At 41.9% G+C, this 22,586-nt stretch overlaps 1 protein-coding gene across 2 annotated transcripts in view; it reads right to left on the reverse strand.

The window, feature by feature from the left end:
- Window positions 1-6: 6 nt before the first annotated feature.
- The window catches only part of SLAIN1 (SLAIN motif family member 1), a 54,424-nt gene continuing 31,844 nt past the window's right edge, over window positions 7-22,586 (reverse strand). Inside the window, exons 3-6 of one of the 2 annotated variants that reach the window (XM_064585963.1) lie at window positions 13,234-13,383; window positions 11,959-12,108; window positions 9,500-9,841; window positions 7-3,436 (exon numbers count right to left, since the gene is read on the reverse strand). In XM_064585963.1, coding sequence (XP_064442033.1) covers window positions 3,261-3,436; window positions 9,500-9,841; window positions 11,959-12,108; window positions 13,234-13,383 — 818 coding nt within the window. In that variant the 3' untranslated portion in view covers window positions 7-3,260. The remainder of the gene's footprint in view (window positions 3,437-9,499; window positions 9,842-11,958; window positions 12,109-13,233; window positions 13,384-22,586) is intronic. The other variant, XM_064585964.1, reaches the window with a different exon arrangement.

Genomic DNA, 22,586 nt, shown 5'->3' on the forward strand with positions numbered 1-22,586 from the left:
CTAAAACTGCTCAGAAAAAAATCTAAATTTAAAAATTCAATGTGAATTTGGCTCAATTTCTTTTGAAAAACATAATACATATAAAGTATATAAATCCTAAGTCTAGCACTCAATTTTCAAAGTGAACACACTGTGGAACCACCAGTCACACCAAGATATAGAGCATTACCTGCACCCCAGAAGGCTCTCATCCCCCTTCCCACTCACTGTTCCCATAATGGTAACAGTTATTCTCACTTTATCACCACAAATTGGTTATTCCTACTCTGAACTTCATATAAATGTAATTATACAGTACGTTCTTGGGCTTCTTTCACTCAACATCATGTGTTTGAGATTCAACCATGTTGTTTGCACTGCTATGTAGTATTTGGTTGTATGAATGTCACAATCTGCTTGCCCAATGATGAAAGGCTGGGTTATTTCCAGTTTGGGGTTTTGTGAACATTCTTGAATATATTTCAGTGTTCATATGCACTCATTATGTAAGGTATATTCCAAATTCTATAACCATCAGTATAAATGAAGTCAGCAAAGTCACTGGATGCAATATCAAAATACAAAAATCAACTATTTCTAAATATCAGCAAAGCAGAAACTAAAATTTAAAAGAACACTACCTATAAAACATTTTAAAAAATCAGATACTTAGAAATAAATTTAACTGTGGTGCAGAAAACTTCCATACAAGAAGCTACAAACACTTTGCTGGGAGACATCGAAGAAGATCTAAATGAAGAGAGGTGCCATGTTAATGAATTAGAAGAATATCATGAAGAGTCCATTCTCCTAAAATTTATCTACAGATTCACTGATGTCCCAATCATTATCATTCGAAATGAAATTACACAAGTTACTCAGGAAACACAGTATACACAATGTCTATACTCGAGTATTTTAAAAGTGGAAAAACTGATGAGTTAAACAGACAAAATCCCAATTGTACAAATAAGAAAACAAGAATCAGAAAGAATACATAACTTATCCAAGAACTTATGATTAAGACCCAAACTCAATTTTTTTTTTTTAACTGCAAATCCAGTGGTTTTCCTTCTGTATCACACTACCTTTTCAATGTTATCTTACCTTTGTGTTTCCCAGGAAGTGAAATGGCCCAGAACTAGGGATCGGCAGGATATAAACTTAGATTGTATAGAAAATAATCACTTGGAATGCTTTCGAATAAAAGTAAATGAGAAGAGAATCCTTAGATTTGAGAGAAGCGTATGATTGACCTTCTCTTACACAGCAGTGCTCTGAACGGTTTTTCTTCTCTCGTTATCTTGTTATACTGCTTGACTTTCAAACATTTTCTTTTTACATTGATGAATGGGCATTCTATAAAGAAAAATTTCCCCTTCTCTGTTTATGTATTTTGTCTATTAAATGTGGAACTGTAATTATTTATTTTGCTCTACTGGTTAGAATCCTTTTGAATTAATTTTTTTCCCTGGCTTCAGTGGTCACAGATTTGGTTACTGGGCACTTCTGACATATCCCCATTAGCCTTTGAGCACTTCCCTCAAAACCGGCCACTCTCTGTTGTGGACATTCTATTTTGGGTTCCATACATTGTTCTGACACTCAAATCATGCTATTAACCCAAATGGAGTCAGAGTTAACAAAAAGTCCTCATCATGACCACATGTGCTACTGTCAAAACTATACTTTCCCATTCTACACGAATACTTTTGACTCTTGCACTCAACTAGAGAACTGTGTACTTACGACAAATGTCATCATGATCTGGCCGGTTTCCCCAGCTGCCTCATGTGAAATAGTAGCTCTCCCTTTCCCACCATTAGCAAATTCCATAAGTTGTCTTCTGTGTCTTTACACAAGTCGTTAATTCCAATATTAACAGATCAAGGCCTAAGATGTGGCCCTGTGGCATTCATTTACTCATGCATTCAAACTCATTAAATACAGGCAGGGTGCCAGGTATGGGGCGCAGAAAATCAGCTAAGCTAGGGCCCAAGCCCAGAGGGATCTGATGAGCTAGTATGGAAGATAAATATAAAGACTGTGAAATATGACACACTAGGGGGAAAAAAAAGGTAAGCACCAAAAATTGAATCCATCCCAGATCTGCTTCAGGGGTTTATGGGGAAGTCTATTAGGGTCATCAATGGAGCCTTTTCATAAGGGTGTGTGGTGTTTGGGCTGTAGGATAAAGGTAAAGAGCAACAAACTGCATACAGAAAGGGAAAGAATGGCACACAAGAGTCAGAATATGTTTGTAGTTAAAAGACAAACTCTGAGGTCATCAGAACAGTTTTCTAGCTCTATTCCTTTACCTGCATGGCCCTGTGCAAATTGTTACTTTATCTGTTTACTCATCTGCAAAATGGGAACAAGGACAGAAATCACCTCATAGGGTTGTTGGCAGAACTGAGCCAGAAATTAGATATAAACCAGTTAGCACAGTTCCTCGTGCTCAGTAAATGTTGCCATTTTGAAATGAAAAACCGTCACGTGTGGGGAAAATGCCAATTGAGCCCCCAAACTGGAATCCGAGGGAAAAGGGCTTCAAACCCCTCTGGGTGCAGATTTAGACATCTGCTTGATGACTGCTGGCCAGCCCACTCTGAACACACATCGGGGCTCCTACGTTTGGGCCACATCATTACTGGGACTCTGACCCTCAGTCCGCCTCCCAGGGGACTACCCACATAAACAGCATGAGTCGGAATGGGACGGGGACAACTGGAACCATCACATCCCCACACAAAATAAAAACACATGAACATGAGATTTCACGCTCACCGCATTGCTCACTGCTGGGTAAAACGTACGGAGAATGAACGACAGACTGTGCGGTAAGCTGAAAAGGGGGCAGGTAAATAACTACTCTACACACTAAAACAGAACTTCCTTTTGGGAAGAACAAACCTCTGGACTGGTAAACAACAAGACCAAAGTGACAGCGAGACTGAATATGCATTCTTCAGAGTAAAGGCATCGAGCAGATATAGCTAGAAAGGGGCAGATCTGCGAGGAAAACACAGGTAAGTTTTGTTTATATGATGAGTGAACACATTAATCATCATGTAGTACTTCTGCTATCCTTGGATAGAGAAGATTAAATATAATTTACTAATTATTAATTCATTAACATATGCACTGATGAAAATACTAAACTGTACTGGTGAAGTTAAAAAAAAAGTCATGAGAAAAGTTTCCTGCTACGTCCTCAAAAGAAAAAAAAATGGAGTAAGATTTTTCTAATTGTGTTACAACTAAAACTTACTTAAAAAAAATTACAAATTGTCATACTTACTGCAAGACTGTATTCTTGAAATCCCATTTCCGGCTCCATGCAAGCTCGAGTCAAAACTCTGACTATTTCTCACGGTGACTGGTGAGCCAGCATTGCTAGGGACAGCAGTCGTACTTGGCATCCGAGCTAGATTAGGCATACTTCTCCGGAGCTTGTCTAAAAGAGAAAAGAATTCTAGTTAAAAATCATACGGCTTATGCCAACTAAATTACCAGCTTTCAAAAGTAAACATAAATGATAGTAAGCTCAATAACAGATAAAAATCATCACATGTGTTATGAACGGTAACAAGCTACCACAGAATTAACCTTCTGTATAGAGAATACACTCTCTCCAGAAAGGTTCTACCAAATAAACTTTTTTTTTTAAAGTGTTTTATAAAAAGAAGTAGGGATTAGCTAATCAATTAGCTATTTGTTTCTATACAGTAAGTGGATAAAATTGTATCAAAGTGAGGTTAGAGAATCATCTGATAGCCACTTAGTTAGAAATTGTTATGTATTAACAAAAAAACCTAGAAGAGTCAAATCCAACACTTTATCTTTTGCTAGCATACCAAAATAGAAAGAATGATTAAAATTCTACCTTGATGTGTTCTGAGATACCCACTCATCACATCACTATGACCCCATTAAGTTCTGGAAAGTTTTAACTAGGAGCATGCCCCTAAACTTCTGATACCTGAAAGAGAGACGGCTTCTGTGTCACTCTCCTTGCTGAGTCCGTGTTCTGCCACAAAGGGGCAGCAGAGAGCCGTCCACAGACCTCAGTGCAGCGCTGTAAATTCAATGCGGGGGCGGGGGGGGGGGGGGGCGCTCCAAACTAAAGTACGTGTAACAGGTCACTCACGCAAGCTCACAAAACAAAGGATCAATTTGCATGCTAAGCAAAAACTCCGTGCTCAAGTACAAAACTGGATTCATGCCCTCCTCCCCTTTACACACAGCTCCTTCTACACTTACTCAGACCTGCAGGTTACACCATGACCAGCAAGCAAGTCCTCTAATCCAGAAACCAGGGCCATCTCCTCAGATTCACCTCCCTTCTATACCCTCAGCCCCAAGTCCTGTCAGTTCTGCCTAAGAGTTAATGACTCTTCCACTTCATCTGGTTCGGACCACGTAATCACCCACATTTTCACGATATCCTCTTACTTGGTCTCCATGCACCCTGTCTTGCTCTTCTGACCCATCTTCCACACAGCCTGCTCCACTCTTCCTCGAGCACAAGCGCACTCCCAGTCACCCGCTTAAAACCTTCCAATTACTCTCCCACCTTCATCTGAAAGCCCCTGGGCATGGCTGACCAAGGTATCAGCTCCTGTCCTTCTTCCCCAGCCTTATCTCCTGCTACTGCCACCCCTCAGTCTACTCGCCTACCACAGCGGATGAGCCAAGTTCCCAAATGCTCCACATTCTCCTGCACCTGTGACATGCTGGTCCCCCACCCCCCGCCTTGGCCACGCTTCCCCACTTTGTGGAGTGAACGAATGAACGGGGACATGAGAATTCACTGTGCACATGGCTCCATGCCAGGCACGCTCGGAAATGTGGGGGATACCACAGTGAACTACAGATACACTCCCTGACTCTGAGTTTTATTGTCTAGGCCATGGTTTCGCAATCTTTTTTCCATTATCGAGCCTAAGAAGAAAACCTAAAATAAATTTAACGTTAAATCTTGTTTCTCCCAGATGGAACAAATTAAATATTGAAAACAGCATTCTGAAACTCTGAAACATTTTGAACTTCGGAGGACCATAAACCATTGTAATATCTCATGCTTTTCACTCACGCCTCACTCACCAAGATAGTTTCAATTTTATTGGTATATGCCCTGAAGCACTAAGAGACACATATCAGGACACACAAGTTTGTGGTCACTTTCAAGTACAAATGACGTACTTGAACACTAATCCAAAATGCGTCCCAAGGGCAAAACCAGACTCATCTCTTCTTCCCCCCCCCCCCCCTTTGCACTGCTCATTCTACATTACTTATACCCGGCTGTACAGGAACAGGGCTATAGCCCTGTCCAGCAATTTTTGTCTCCTTGGGGTAGTCTAGGGGAAAGAAAATTAAACAAGTATAGTAAGTATACTTACATAAGAAGCCTAAGAAAGCGTAACAAGAAATTATAAAGAGCACTAGGACAGGAGACCAAAAAGAATCCTAATCGACCTAGCTAACTTCTTCTATATAGCTCCAAGATAAGATACCTACGACCCCCACACCAGGTCCTCACTCTCTGTGCATACTTCTAGAGAAATTATGCTCAGATACTGCCAGGGACTGTTAGATTTCTTGACCACTTTCCTCATTATCTCCTTGAGGCCTGTTTTTAACAACCACAGGTCTTATATTCCCAAATTTTTGTTAAAATTCCTAACTCCATGGGCACCTGGGTGGATTAGTCGGTTAAGCATCTGCCTTTGGCTCAGGTCATGATCCTGGGGTCCTGGGATGGAGCCCCGCATTGGGCTCCCTGCTCAGCGGAGAGTCTGCTTCTCCCTCTGCTTCTCCCCCTGCGTGTGCGTTCTCTCTCTCTCTGTTTCTCTCCACCTCCCCCGCCCCGTCAAATAAATAAAGCTTAAAAAAAAAAAAAAGTTCCTAACTGCAGGCAGGAGGCATTTAATACATTCCGCAAATGTTATTTAGGTGTATGCTGGCAGAGGGTGTGGGGTAGGAGAAATGAGAGAGAATAAATCTTAGAGTCGACATCTAGATCTTCTGAATCACAATAACTGGCATAAAAAGTGAGCCGCTATCAGTGCAAGACTAAATTACTTTGACTATATATATTTAGGCTGAAGGGCGGCACAGGGAAAGAATTATATGCTATTGAGAATAAGAATTGTGTTTCTGTACCTCTAAGTTTCCAAACTATTTACCATAAAAGTTTTCATGTATCTAGTTGAAAAGTAGTATCATAAACATCTGTATGTTTTCCACCTAGATATACTAGTTGTTTTCATTCTGCCATAATTAATTCACCTCCATACATATACACTTGTTTGCTGTTGTTAAGCCACATAAAAGCTGCAGACATCTTGACACGTGAACCCTAACTGCCCTCTCCCTCAATTTTAATATGATGCCACCATGACTTCCATTAAGCCCACGGAATATATTTTCTTCCTGGTAGTTTGAGCTTTAATAAATTAGTCAGTATGACATTCCTTAGCTGCCACTGTTTCCCCTTAAATTTTAAATCTGAAAATTTTATCGAATCAATACTGTCATGACATGTAAACAAATTAACAACAGTTTTTAATAATCCATACACAAAATTTTCCACACATCAAGAATGTCTTTCATAAGCTTTTCCCCCTAAACCACAATCAATCAAGGTTCACACCTTAGTTGTGGTGGATAGGTTTTTAGTCTGTTCATCTAGATGCATCTGCCTTTCAAAACCAATCTTTATTCCTGTGAGCATCAAGTCAGTTCCACGAAGTTTTAAATCTGAAATATGCTCTTAAAAATAAAGGCTTCCAAGTGTAAACATTTAGAACGACTCCTCCGGGAGCTAAGCTGTGATCTCCAAGCTGTGTTAGGGATCATCTGGAAATGAGGTACACTTTCCTGTCAAACAATCTGGAACATATTAATGACCATATATACTTTAATATTCAAGGAATCAAAAATAACACTCTATTTCTATCTTCCCAAAAAAACAGTAATTTATCCTCAAGTACTGAGACACAGCAGGGAAACTGGAGGAATAGGCCAAGGAAAGAATTCAAATGAGTTTTCTCATATTAAAGTAGCAGCAAGACTTACCACTCTAGGAAACACAGACTAAAGAATCTTTGGCAATAAAGGAGATACTCGGTTACCTACCAATCCGATCTGGCCTTCCACAATCAATACAGGGTACAAGGGAGGGCCTTGGGCTAACAGTGCTTACATCATGCCACCGACAATCCCTGCCCAATCAGCTCCCTTGACATTCAGTAAAGATCCTACAAGATTTAGTCATTTTTCACATCTGGCAAATTATTCCAAATATGCTCCTTTTGATTCTATATCCCCTATAAATCGTCCCACAACTTTGAAGAGCCCTCTCTTGAATCTAGGCGGTGTAGGAGCTATGGCAGCAATAAACATAAATACGCATTTCTGGTTTCTTTTTAATTATTTTTAAATGAATCAATGATTTAACAATTCTTCTATCTGTATTATTTTGGTAATTTAGAAAGATATTTGATAGTTTCAAAGTTACCATTCTTATTTCACAATTTTGTTCAAATGATATTCTGTGGTAACAAATGGAGGCTCAGCTATCTGAGTCGTATCTATATACTGGGGGTGGGGGGACAGGGGCAGAGGGGGAGAGAGAATTCCAAGCTGGCTCCACATCCAGCACAGAGTGCAACGCGGGGCTCCGTCTCACGACCCCGAGATCATGACCTGAGGCGAAATCAAAAGCGGGACGCTTAATCGACTGAGCCAGTCGGGTGCCCCAGTGAGTCCTATTTCTTAAAAAAAGGCATGTGGGAAGGGAGAGTGACAACCTTTATTCCCTTTCTTCAGTACTTTTACTCTAGGCAAAATAATGGTCATTGTTTCATTTCTTCCTTAGGTTGGGAGAATACGCCACCAGATGGTTTGATGTGAACTTATACCTAAGTTTTCCAAGAAAAAGGTATTATTTGGCCACATTTTATAGTCAAGGAAATCCAAGTTTACAGACCCGAGAAACCTGTAAAAGGCGTTAAGTGGGAGGACGGGACTGGACTCCAGACTGTGCCCTCACGGCCAAGTTAAGTAGACTAGTCCAATGCAGACGACTGCCGTTGTAGGCTGTTGTCCTTTGTATGTGGAGACCAGAGCGTTTAGGAAAAACAAAACCACTTCGGTCGGGACACGAAGCTGTGATAGGTCTCCGCTTTCCTAATGGGAACCATCATAGCACAGCTCCCAGGAAACCGAATCCTTTTCATCGTGGTGTTTCGTGTAAGGTGAAACCACTTTTCTAAGGTAAAACGATGACCTGCTGACAACACTGCTCTAGATGCCGAGCTGGCACCTGCTGGGCAGCGAGGCTGGGGCGTCCTGAGACACCTGACAACCTTTACTGCAACAATTCTACGGGCCCTTTTCCGCAAGTTTAAAACGAGGCCGACTTTCATTAAGCACATGGAATACACCGCTTTTCTGATATGATGAGCTTTAATAAGTGGAGTTACTATGACATTCCTTGGCTGCCACTTTTTTCTTTCAAATCTGAAATCTCAAGGTCCTAAAAGGGAAATTATGACTAAAATGTTCAATATTTTCAAATGATCTCTCAGTCAGCATGAAAGATACAAGTACAGAAGAAGAAAAGATGAAAACTAAAAACATGGTGACAGGTGATCACAAATACAATCTGTATTTGGCCTTGCAGTACTTTTATGTGAGCTGCTTAATCACTCCTGGGCCCAGAAATGGTGCTATATGATAATTAGACGCTGTAATTATAAATCTGGTTTTTTCCTCCATATTATATGGGATTTGTGTGTGAAAAGTCTGGCTGGTCATTAGTATAAAAGCATACCAGGCTTAGGAGAGTACATGATTGTTCTCCCTACAGCGTGTTGGAGGTCAAGGACTGTAAGTCCTAGAGTGGGGAAGAAAGACAGATGGCAAAGAGGGAGAAAGGAAAAAATACCAGAGATGACACGTTCTCTGACCCTCCATGTTGACGTTGGGGCAGATCAACTTCCCGTTATCAAGCCAAGTATCAGCCTCCTTATCCCCCCTGCTACACAGACCTTTCTTCTAGATGTCACAAGGAAAGACATCCAAACGTGCCCTGAATCTGGATGGGCATGTTCCCCCTGCATCACTCCGTGCCAGGAACGGCCGGGAGAGACTGGGGTGAGGCACAGGTAAGGAGCCACAGCTCACGGGGCTCCCCGGTGAACGCCACAGCACCACCGTCCCGTCCTGCCCTGACCAAGCCGCCGCACAGACACCCCCCACGCATGGCCCGTTCGGTGCTGGCTACTTCATGGTGGTGTTTTCTGAAGCCGTAGGTCTGTAAATCTGGGACATATCATCAGACGCTGGGCAATTTTAGATTTAAACTTAGACCAAACTGATCAGGTCTTGAAGACATACTTCATAAATCTGGGAAACATTTACTAATTATTTACACTGACCTTAAAACCATTTCTTAATCACACATGAAAGATCAAAGCACATTAAACGCCGAAGGGCACACGTAACCTACCTCCATTGGTCCGATTTGGTTGCTGATCTGGAGTTTGGGCTTGAGGTGAGTAATACTGTTGCTGCTGGTAATTACTTGAAGGAAAATACTGGGAACTGGGGCTCCTCCTACACTCCCGAATGCTGGAGAAAGTCTGTGAGTGGGGAATGCCTCTTTGGAAAGGCGAACATCTTGGAAGACGAGGCTGAGGTGGTGGCAAATGATCAAATTCTTCCTCGTCCTCCAGACTGAAGCGATCATATTCTTGATCACTACACGTCCCTTTTTTTCCTGAATTCAGTGACACACTGGAGCTATGTCTGGACACAGATGCTGAGGTGGAAGCGTAATCTTGCCTGAGACCTAGGACAACAAGGAACGGTATTGCCTCAGGAGATGTTTCAGTCTAGCAAAAATCAAGTTGCAATTAAGTATCAGAAGAAAACGTGCTCTAGACAAATAGTTCAAATGAAGACCCATTATCCTGTTCATAGTTTATTAAGTCCCAAGAAAACAGACACATTTACCCAACAAACAGGTGTCTAATACTAGGCTGTACTGTTCTGTAAAAAGACTGCCCCGATTCCAGAGAAGACTAAATATACTGCCACAGTTCATCGGTCAGTGTCTGTCAATACCCCCAAATGATCCCATCTGAAATCTGGAGAGATACCTAGGAGAAGCTACTCATTATCATTATGAATAGCATGTTATGGGTTAGACAGTTAAAACAATCAAATCTCCTTCCAGGGAGGAGAACTCCTGTCCCTCATCCCCAGCTTTCAAAGTCAAAGCAAACAAAGTTCAAAACCTGGGGTACAAAATATTCTCTTACAAGGTCGCCTCTCTTCTACTTGTTACTAATATTATCTTTTTCAAAGCATCCTGACACTTCAATACTTCAATGGTTTTGGGTCAGCCCAAATGACAACCATCTAAAAATAGACTGGAAGTTTCTAGTTATTCACGTCATTGCCAATACCACAATTTTTTTTAAAGAAGGAAAGGACATTAATCGTTTAGCCATATGTTTTCAGAACAACTCGCTGTTATTTTACTACTACTGAATAACATAAAACCATCACTTTGCCCCTCAGAATGTTATCTTATTAAACTCTCCATAAGCATGACAGTGTTTCTCATAATAGCCCTGACTAATTCTGAAAGCAGGAAATGGCCATGCTTCAATGAAAGGATAGTTGGCTGTTTCTACTTTATGCTGACCTGAAAAGGTAATTCCAGAACAAGCCTAACCCCATCCAGTGCTCGGCAGCTCACTGTGCGTTTTGATGTCCTTATAATACCCTTGCAGTAGTTCATTCCTAGATGACTGGTTAACTTCACTGCAGAACCAGTGATAAGCTGTCCCAGTTCAATTATCTTCTCTTCTACCATTATTTATCCTGAGAAGTTTATCAATGCATTTTAACTGAGCCTATATTAAGATAACTATAGACTTACATGCAGTTCAAAGAACTAATAGAGAGGTTGCTGGTGCACTCTGCCCAGTTTCCCCTAACGGTAGCATTTTGCAAAATTACAGAATAATATGACAACTGGGATATTGTGATATAAATCCATCTTGTTTAGATATTCCCAGTTTTACTCAGGTACATGTAAGTATTAAGTTCTATACATTTTAGGATCTGTAGGATCAAATGTAGGATCAAATATCTACCACCAGTGTCAAAATACTGAACAACTCCGAAAACTCACAAAACAACAAAAATCCCTTGTGCTGCCCTTTCATCACCACAGCTACCTCCCTCCCGAGATCCCACATCCTGTCTCTAACCCCCATCCCCCACTCATCTGTCCTCCCATTTCTAAAATTTTCTCATTCTCAAATGTTATATAAATGGAATTACGGCAGTATGAAATCATCTTTTCTCACTCAGCATTATTCCTGGGAGAGTCATCCAAGACGCCGCCTGCATCAGCAGTCCACTCCTCCTTACTGCTGATACAAATACTTACTTACTCCAGGGTATGTGGCGCCCCAGCCTCATGAACCATGCACCGCCTGAAGGGCATCTGAGTTCCTGCCAGTTCGGGGCTATTACGAATAAAGCACCACAAACATGTACAGCTATTTGTGTGAACACAAATTTCCACTATTCTGGGAAAAGTGCCCAAGACTGCAACCGGCAGGCAACTTACTGGGGCCTATGAAAATCGCATGCTTAGTTTTTTAAGAAATGGACAAACGGTTTCCACAGTAGCTATACCACAATGTCTTTATATTAATGTATTCTGATCAATGTCTTTATATATAACGTATTTTGTATGTTCTAACACCTTCCGATGCCCACAAGAGCCTGAGAAGCACTAACTGGCCCACCTACAAGCTAGGGGAGTATGAGAAAAAGCATCTAATGTTTACCCATTACCTGGGGAGAAATGCCCGAGCCTCCCTACCTCCTTACATTTTAAGCAGAAGCCTCTAGTTTAAGAAGTTTTCTACTTTAAAAAGAACATACTTTCTTCTTGGAGACGAGCCATGATCTGAACGTCAGTGAGATCCTGTAACTTATATCCCATGGAGATAGAATCATCTTCCAATTCCGAAGTACTCAGCTCACTGTCTATAGAGGACTGGGGACTGAGAGGGGAGCCCCTGGAGGTGTAACCTAAAACACAAAGGAAATACGTTTATTATTTAGCCTGACGAACTGATATCTACATCATGCCTAACAATTCCTGTATCAAGTCAGCAATTTTTTCCCTAGTTCCAGGTCACCCAAAAGTGACCAACACGTCACCATTTACCAGCAAGACAATATGCATATCTTTCACATGTTCATAATTCACATATGCAAAACCATTTGTTTTTTCAAATTCAATTTTCACAATTTAAAAAAAATCACTCTGTACTACGCACCAAAAAAAAATTATTGAGGGTAGATAGTTATTTTTTACCATATTAAAAAACTATATATATATATATATCTATCTCACCAGTGGTGAAATCTGCATCCCATTAGATATATATCTAAAGGCATTATATAAGAATACATATCCATGTTCACTTTCAATTAATAATCAGATATGCTTGTCTCTGGTAGTAATTGATTATTAAATTATAATCTGGTCCATTTTTCGAATAGGTACAAGAACATCACACAGAAAAGGCACGCATATATACACAGAAGCATATCCAAAACCTTAATAAAGGACAGAGCCCAGTAGTCACAGGAGACCCGTAGTCACCCACGAAAGTAAAAAAAGCAATGGCTTGGGTAAGAGAACGAAGGAAGAAAGGACCCAAAGGGAGAACAGCTGTAGGAATGGAATCACACCAACGCTGACACAAATAAGGAAAGGAAGAGAACTTCATCTCACAAAAAGGTACTGTGGCTATTTCTTCTGTGTAGCCCTGGCTTTAAAAACAAAAAGCTATCAGAAAAATATAACTTAAAAAACCAAAGACACAAAAGGTTTATCTTCCTGAATCATAATGGAAATACCTGAACTGAGTTCGACATTTAATGCTGAAAGCACACTAGGTGTCTGGAAAGGTCACCAGACACGCAGGTCTTCGCTAACCAGGGAAAACCTGCCGACGACACACAAGGGACAGCACGTTGCCTGCCGGTGCTCAAGCAAATTAAGGGCGCCCTCCTCTCTGCACCCAGAGTCAGTGTGCAGCACGCACTCTCCATTGCAGGATCACCCTCAACTTTTCCAGGGAAAGAGGGTACTTAAGCTGTTCTTACTGACAATGCAAGCAGCTAGTCAAGAAGTTGAAAGATTACCTGTTCTCTCAGGTGTTAGTATTGCTTTATTTGAGGTTTTAGAGAAGCTGGGAGTATTAATGCCATTGCTATATGGGCTGAGTCTTGCAACAGGACTGTAAGGAAAAGCCAGTGAGACATTTGAAGAGAAGAGACTCCGCCATCGGCTCACTGTCACAGAAGCAGAAAATAAACAACAGCAGTTAGCTACCCGGGAGCTGACTGGTCAGAGGGAGAAAGGGCAGAGGTTAAAAAAAAAACTGAAAAGACAAAGCAACGTTTCATAAAGATATCTTAAATGACTTCCATTTATCTAAGGCGGAAACATGTAAAAACAGGCCATTTGTGAATTCCTGTTGATACCTCCATTTAAGAATTAGTAATCAGCTTGATTAAAGCCAATATGCCTGGGTAACAAGGAAACCTTGTTTTGAGTTTCTACACTGGAAATGTTGTTTTCCTACTCTATTTCTGCACAAGGACTTAAATGTTTTGTAGTAATATAAAAGGTGAGTGTCCAAAAAAACCTTAAAATTAAAAATTGTGGGGAATGTTAGTAGTAACTATACACAGTACTATATTTTTCCTTCCTAAGATTAATTTTCAACCCATTTTGTATCAGAAAATGTTGGTGCTCTTGGCTTACAGACAAACTTAACAGGACGACTGCCTTTCTGAATGGCTGCCCTGAGTCCAAAACAAGCCTTATGGAAAAATAATAACAAAACCACAGGAGAAGGTTACAAAATTTAATGACAGCTATTTGTGATGGCAGGCATAGAGATTAACTGGTGATTTGCTGGGTATTTTTTTAATAAAAAATATCTTCCAAATTTTCTGTATGGAACATGTGTTACTTGTGTAACATTTAAAGGTAGGATGACATATACTATTACTTTAATCCTTTAAAGTAAGTAACAAAAAGGAGTATTACCTACAATGGGCAAATGATCTAATTCTTACATTTCACCTGGCCTAATTAATGTATTTCCCTCCTCCCAAATTGCCAACCCCTGCTGCTATTTCTAAGTTCTTGAGATCATGAAAAAGACCTCAAACTGTAAAAACTTAAGTCACACCAAATACCACGTACTCTCCCTTCAAGGGATGCAAATTACTGTGCTAGGAACATCCATTTTTCTGAAAAGCAATCATTTTGACATGTACTAGTAAGCAGGACAGGAGGGAACACCTCAGAAATATAGATGAGGTTAAACCTCACTTAAAGCAATAACTGGGTATTTGCTGGAAATGTGACAAACCTGGAGGAGCAAGTATACAAAGGGCCACTGTGACATGCATGCCCCAGACCACTTTTAATGAGCACTGCTAATGCGCAGTCAGTCGGACAACTAGAAAGTGTTTAAAAATGGGCAGTGGGGTGAAGAGAGAGACACCATGGGATGTGGGGGGTCAAGAAAATAATCGGCTCCAAAACTGGGATTCTTAACATCCTTGCAAATATCACCAAGGTTATTTAAAAGAGCAAAACGTTTCCTCTTATTTCAAGCAAGAGTTCTTGAGATAAGTACCATCCCATTCCAAAAAAAAAAAATTAAAAAAAACCCAAAAAACCTTTTCCTTCTGTAGGCGAAAGAGCTAGGCAAAGAAACTGCATTCGCAATGACCCCTCTTTCGGAACTCGCAAGTGTCCGCAAGGGGCCACTGCGGCAGCGAAGCTTGGTTCCTAACTCACACCAGTCACCTCACTTACCCAGTACGTAACTACGTGTGGTTAAGCAGCTCTTCTCAAGCTGAGCCAGAGCAGAGACCCGCGGAGCTGGCATTCCCAGTCCCGGAACTTCTAGATATGTAAACCTGATCCCCAAATACACTGAAAGATTGGGGTTAGCCGCTTTCACACCTCCAAACTCTAGGACTCCAAGTTTCTCATTAAAATTCTATATTAAAAAAAAAAGATCAACAGCTCTTTGTGACGGCTGACTTGCTAAACAGATGATGTTTGATCACTTGCCAGGCAAATTACAGTAACTGCGTGTTCTCACCCACAGATGCAGGCGACGACGCATCCCAAGTAAACAGCATTCATCTCTCGGCACAGTAACTACTGTGACCCAGACTCCCAGCACAATGGCACAGTGATTGTGGCTATGACAGCAAGATCCCGACTAAGAACACAATTAGCATCTATTGCAAGAAAGAATGCTCTACATTGTCCTTTAGCATGGAGGTTTTTAAGAAGAGGGAGGAGAATTATCATGGGGGCAAGCTAACAAAACAATGTTAGACCAGCACCCAAGGCTGTGGCGGAGGAGAAGGGAAAAGAGCGGAAGCCATTACATCCTACTTCTTCACTATGTAGCCGAAGGATTATACAAATTGTAACATGAAGCATTTTTATGGGTGTTGTGGCGCTTGAACTCATGACCCCAAGATCAAGAGTCACATGCTCTACTGAGCAAGCCAGCCAGGTGCCCCCCAGCAAGCATTCTTATAGAACATAAAACAAAAGAACCTTCTAAAGGGCAATTTTATCTTTTTCAGTCAATTAATTTAATGGACTTTTCATATGAAGATAATTAAGTTATTTGAGAGGCTCAGTGATGATTGCAAGGACCCTAAAAACAAAGTAAGACAATGTTGCTAATGGAGAAAATGGATAATAAAGTTCTGAACGGCAGTTACATTTCCCTACCCTCCACTGCAAAGTTCTACTTATAAGTCAGGCGCTTCTCAAACTTGGAGGTGGCATGGACTCCGTAACTTTTTGTTCTATTCCAAGCCCTCGAATAGTAGAGCTGGGCCCAAACACCAGGACACACTAAAGGTTTTCATTCCCAAATACCTTAAGTTGGACTGCCTCCCAGGACACTCTTTTCCGCATGCTCTCTCATCCTACTGCAACCTCCTGAATCGAGATGCTTGCCACCTCACACCAGATGAACGCCATCTACTCCTCAACCTGTAGTCACCACCACCGCCCCGGCCAGCCTGCTCTGAACATCACGACCACGGCTGCGTCCGTCCGATACTATTTAAACTGTATTACTCTCTCCCACTGAAGTTCCGCAGTGGCTCTTCACGGCACATGGGATCTGGAAGGCGCTCAGGATCATCTCGCCAGGACCCCTCCCCACCGCTGCGCCCTCCTGCCCACCTCCAGCATTTCTGGTTTCCTTGCTAACACACTCGGACAGCAAAACCTTCTACGTTGCCTCCCTCCTCTAACAAGCGTCTTTTTTTTTTTTCCTTTAAGATTTTATTTATTTGACAGAAAGAGACACAGCGAGAGAGGGAACACAAGCAGGGGGAGTGGGAGAGGGAGAAGCAGGCTTCCCGCTGAGCAGGGAACCCAAGGTGGGGCTCAATCCCAAGACCCTGGGATCATGACCTGAGCCGAAGGCAGACACTTAAGGACTGAGCCACCCAGGTGCCCCTAACAAGCATCTTCTATTGAAATAAATTTGATAAAGTACTAAGGTGTGGACTGGTCCTTCATCTTTCTGCCAAAATAATGTCTAATGGGCAATTATTTTTGGTACATCTTCAAAATTGCCAGACTTAAAAAATAAATTACAAATCTGTGAAGCTATTTTTGTACATCATTAAATATAAATGCCCCCCAAGAAAAAGTTTAATTTGATAAATGTTCCAGTGATGATAATATCCAGAAAAATCACAAAGGACAGGATAGGTTTAAGAAAGAATCTAAATTTAATTCTCCACACTGAAAATTATTAATCAAAAACTAACAATGACATTCCTTCCATGCCTTGCCTAGGTTCATAGCAAACACAGTAAATATTGAAATTTTTGTGGAATATATAGGTCTCTGCATATAGTCAAAATCAAATTTAAGAAAGAGTAGGACTTAATTTGCATAAAAGGAAAGAGAAACTGATCTAATGAGAAGCTCAGTGATAATCCTCAAAGATCGGTACTAAGAGTTCAACAATAAGGCAGTGCTAGAATACATTCCAGAAACGATCCTTTTCACACTTTCTTCTCCCTCGAGAGATGGCCTTTAGTACCTAATACACTGTCTGGCACACAGTAAACAGTCAAAGCTCAGTGTGTTCAAAATCTTGGCCGAGTTCACTAATATCTCCTATTTCAAACCATTCTACCATTCCTACCTTAACACCTAAATGGTTCTGCCCAACTTCTTAAACTTATTAACTGTAATTCAATATATATAGTATCTCTGAAGACGAAAGTTAGTTTAGTCCTTTCAGCCCAGCTAGACAGAGGCTCCATGAAGACATATACCTGCAGGAGCACAATGTCTTAGGACTTCCTAATAACTATTAAGTTGTTGAACTTTGTGTGTGTGAATCTTCGGGTTTCCAGCTGAAGGACTTCGTATCACTTATGGCTAGGACCTACGATTGGGTCCCGGTCTTAGAATGAGCTCATTCCTACAAGGCTGTGTGGCACAGTTAAAGTGAAGGGCTGTGCCAAGACACCAGTTGGCAGTAAACCACGCAAGAAGGCAACAAAGCTTCCTCAAATTCTTGAAATGCTACCATTTCTTACAATCAAAGACACTCTTCACAAAACAGCTAAGAGCGTTTCGCGGAATTTCTCTACGTCCTGCTTCCAACGGTGTAGCATCTGAGTTAGGTGAAGCAGTCAGTCCTGGGGGGCAGCACTCTTACTCTTTCTACTGGCTTCTAACGGCACAGCCGCATTCCTAATCAGGGTCCTGTGGTCTGAATGTTGTGTCCCCCAAAATTCATGGTGAAATGCTAACCCCCAAAGAGGAAGGTATTATATAGGTGGGGCCTCTGGGAGAAGCTTACATCAGGAGGATAGAACCCTCATGAATTGGATTAGTGCCTTATAGAAGAGGTTCCAAAGAGCGCCTGAGCCCTTTCCAAACACGAGGGCGCAACAAGAAGTCTGCAACCCGGCATGGGGACCTCCGAGCCCGACTCCGCCGGCACCTGATCGTGGACATCCAGCCTCCAGAACTGCCAGCCATAAAACTTCTGCCATTTATAAGCCGCCTCCTCTGCGGGATTTTGTTCTAGCGGCCGGAACAGACTAAGATACGGGAGCAAGTTTCTCTAGAAAACAAGCCCTATCCTCCCTACTTCTATCCTTTTACCCCTTTCTCATCTAAGAGTAAGGCTGCAAAGGCAAAACTGCAGCTTGTAGAGACCATGGTTCAGGCTACTTTGCCACATCCTCTTCTCTCTCTCTCATGCAAAGCAAACGACCCAGGGTCATCCCTTCAGGAGGCCACAATGATCCCGGAAGTGTGAAGAAATCAGTCCAAAGCAGCCCTATACATGTTCTACTTCTTCAGTTTTTAATAAGTCTGATGAAAACTCATTAAAAACAAATCTTAGATCTGTTGTATTAAAATTCACAAAACTGCTTTCTAAATAAGTCATAATTTTGTATGTCCTTGCTCATAGCTCCTCTCAGCTACCAAATTTATATTCTCCTTCCTCATTCCCTAACCCTGGATCTTGAGAAACTGGCCAACTAATATTTAAATCTTCACAGGCAAGATCCTGTGAAGATTTTTTGGGGGCCCCTGCACACACACACACACAAAAAGTGAAGTGCTCCAGGATGATGCAGACACCCAACATTTACAGACCACATCCAGAGTCATTCCTTCATCCAAAATTTACCCACAAATATTAAAAAAACCAAAACCCAAAAACATGAAAGGTCTCCAGTAGTGATGCAAATATCTTCCAAAGACACACACAGCACATAGTTATTTTCCTGCTCCACAGTCGTTCTGAGAAATCTGGCCCTGATGCTCCCACCTGCTTTTTAAAATTCATTTCTCTATTCATTTGAGCAGGCACCCACCACGGGGCTATAAAGTACCAGATGCTGCAGATACGGAGATGAATACAATTTGATTATCACTCTCCTCTCCTTCCCACTCCAATTCCTAAAGCCCAGCTAGCGCCGAAGGCAGGCAAGTCGGATATGCATCTGATGTGATAGAGTAAGTGGAATAAAGGCACCATGAAGTACACTCACAAAGTGAAGACAGTGATTCACTTTCCAAGGGAGACCAAAGACTTCACCAGAAGACACTATGTTTAACATGGCTCTTGAAGGTTGAGGAGTTTACCCTGCAGGGTACAATGCCATTCCAGACAGAAATAACTTGGCAGAAGCCATGGAAGCAAGACAAAGCAGTGCACACTCAAGGAATGGAGAATGGCGTTGGGACTGAGGCGTAGGCACGTGGGAGAAGAGCCGGGACTGGTGGGTCAGGAGCAGCAGGTTCTGCACTGTCATTAGGAGGATGCGCTTTAATATTCAATCGGTGTTCTGAGAATGAGAAAGGCATGGTCAGATACGTGTTTTATGAAGATGACATAAATCGTCATATAGACGATGGACAATGTGGGCAGAGTGATGACCAGAAGACCAGTTAGGATTCACGGGGGAGCTGGTGAGACATCCAAGGTACTGAACTAAAGGTTCAGCAGAACACTTGATGAGAACATGTTAACTAAGCCACATCTGAGCTAAAGAGGAGTCACCTGGTGGCCCAATGAATACAGGGAGTGGAGGAAAGGTGGTGGCCAAAGCTAAGGCCATGGTTTCTAAGACATTGACGCCATCCACTGAGACAAGCAACATGAGATAAGCATGCTTAGTGAGAGGAGAAAATGAGCTGCATTTGAGACAGTTATAGGACATGCCTACGTGCTGGTGCCCACTAAGGAGTTGAGAGCTCGGGAAAGAAGCTAGAGGAAGAATTCGGGGCATGTAGACAAGTAGGTGTTAGATGAAGCCATAGGCATGAATGAAATCACCCAAGGAGAATGTACATAAGGTACTTAAGGAACATTTATGAGTGGGTAAAGGGAGACTCAGTAACAGAGACTAAGAGAGGTCACTGAGAGAATTCAGGAGCTCAAGGATCAGTAGAGCCCCAAACCACTAAAGGTAATGAAGGGCTGCAACCTGGAAGCAGCAGTTAATATGGGAATTCCTGCAGAGAGGTCTTACAGGATAATGAGTAAGAAACAGCAACTGGCTGGATAACTGGGCCACTGATGGGAGCAGGTTCAACAGAGGAGCTAAAGCAGAAATCTGTGTTATGAGGTCAAGCAGATATAAGATGAGGAAGAAGAAATAACTCTTTCTAGAGAGATCCGGCTATAAAAGTAAGAAAAAACAGGGTTGTAGTTTGCAGAGCATGAAACTCAAGGAAGGATAGTTTTAGGATAAGGGAAAAGATGAGCATATTAATAGAATGAGAACAGAACTGAACCAGAGGAGAAAACAAGAGTCTACAGAAAAGGGGAACGCACTGACATGAGGTCCTGGAGATCAGGAGGCATGGGGCAGAGAGAGAGGGTAGAGGGGACAGCCGTGGGAACAGGGAGGGTTATTTCTTCCTCTGCAACTGGGAGGCAGAGCTAGTGAGAAGACAGGGAATGCAATGATGGCCTCCTTTATCTGTAAACTAGAAGACAATAAATGTGCTCCCAAGGCAGAGGTTTGAACACAGAACCAGCATAGTAGTAATGGCCTGGCCCCCACTGGGAGAAGCCCAAGTGACTGCCCAGGTGAGTCTGTAACAACAGGTGAGCCTCAAAAATTATTTGAAGATGTTTAGGCTTCGATACTGACTGCAAGGTCATCTGCCGCCAGGATATTTTAGAGATCTTTGGTAGGATCTTGGTAAAGGGAGTTAAATGAAGGGCTAGATGGCTATATTCACTGCCAGTGAAATCAGAGATCACAGCAACAGCCTAACTAACACAAGGGTTGACCAACGTTTTCTGTAAAGGGCCAGACGGTGAGTATTTTAGGCTTTGCTGGCCATACAGTCTCGGTTGTAACTATGGACTCTGCCATCAGAGCAATACAGCAGCCCCAGGCCACACATGAATGAATGAATGTGACCATGCTCCAATACAACTTTATTTATACACACTGAGAGGTGAATTGCATAAAAATTATGGGCCATGAATTTTCATGTTTTCCAACTATTTGAAAACGTGAGCAGCATTCTTATCTCACAGGCCATGCAAGAACAGGCTGAAGGCCAGATACGGCCACAGTTTGCCAACCCCCGGGCTAACACACGTACCACTTTTATAAGAGTCACTCTGGAGAACACACAGGATTAGAACTGCACTGTAAGGTAAGTCAGGTGTTGCGTTACAGCAATGAAGGCCAACAGGGTACTTCTTTACTGCAATTTTTCACAACATATTAAAGATCAACAGAAGATTATAAGGAGATTGGACTAAGAATCCAGATACCAGAATTCCAGTCTCCATCCTGCCACATCCTAGTTCTCATGTGGAGCAAGTCAGGTAACATCTTAGTGTTTGCAGGGTCTCCATGTGAAAAGGCACGTTTGTGGGAAGATAATAAGCAGGGCTGTGGCAAGCACAAGACAAAAGTCTGCAGTTTGTGGCATGCATTCACAGACTATAAAGCATTTTTTTTTTTAAAGAAGCCTACTGAAAAGTTACAGCTAGTTGGAGGAAAACCATACTCTAAACCCAGAGGGGGAATGTTCTAGAAGTTAACTAGGAGAAAGGACAGTACAGAAATGTTCTGCTCTTTCACTCCTAATTCTCAGGCATTTTAACCTGTCCTCTCAAAATGATGCGCATGCTTTCTACATTATGCCTTCTTATCTAGACAATTTCACAGACTCGATCTTTCCTCAACTCAGTCGGAGCCAAAGTACTAAACCTTGAACATTCCACAACTTGATCAGGGTAGGTCAACAGTGTTCACTTATGTATCCAAAGACCATCTCAGAGGAAACATATGTCCCAAATGCCACATTTTAAGAAATATGGTTTCTTCAAAACCACAGGCTCCTAAGGTCATGTCTCTGACACTTAAATAATGGTGTTCTTTACCACAGAGTCCTGGAAAGTAAGGCCAGAGGAGGAAAGGGGAGATAAACTTTCAATCCTCTGCTTTTATGCCTTCTTTACATAACAGGTGGGCAGGACTCAGTACTAAGCCAAACTACTGGAGGAATTCCATACATGGCCTTTCACTCACACCAGTGACCAAGTGGTCTAAGATCAGGGAAGGGACGGGAGACATCATCTCTTTTAATACCTGCTATTCACTTATGTTGGCAGGAAGTTTTATCCAGACCACAGCACTTTGACCTAAACCCACACACCACTAGGCAAGAAGATTCTGTTTTCATGAGCCATCCTCTCAGCTATAAACTCCCCAGGTAATCAGATAGTATTTGTCCATACCTAGAGGTTAGAGCCTACAGAAAGGCTTGCACACTGATGTACTCAAATGTTCACGCTAAACTTAAAGGAATTAAGGAACCTAGGCAAAGACAGTATTTTACTGGTTCACTCTCATAAACTCAGACTGCCCAGACTCGGGCTTCAAGTTCACATTAAGTAAGCACTGCTGACTTGGCCCCAGCT

This window comes from Mirounga angustirostris, unplaced genomic scaffold, assembly GCF_029215605.1.
Source record: "Mirounga angustirostris isolate CCGP_5_RB_7025 unplaced genomic scaffold, mMirAng1.0.hap1 SCAF_3, whole genome shotgun sequence".
NCBI classification, from domain to species: domain Eukaryota; kingdom Metazoa; phylum Chordata; class Mammalia; order Carnivora; family Phocidae; genus Mirounga; species Mirounga angustirostris.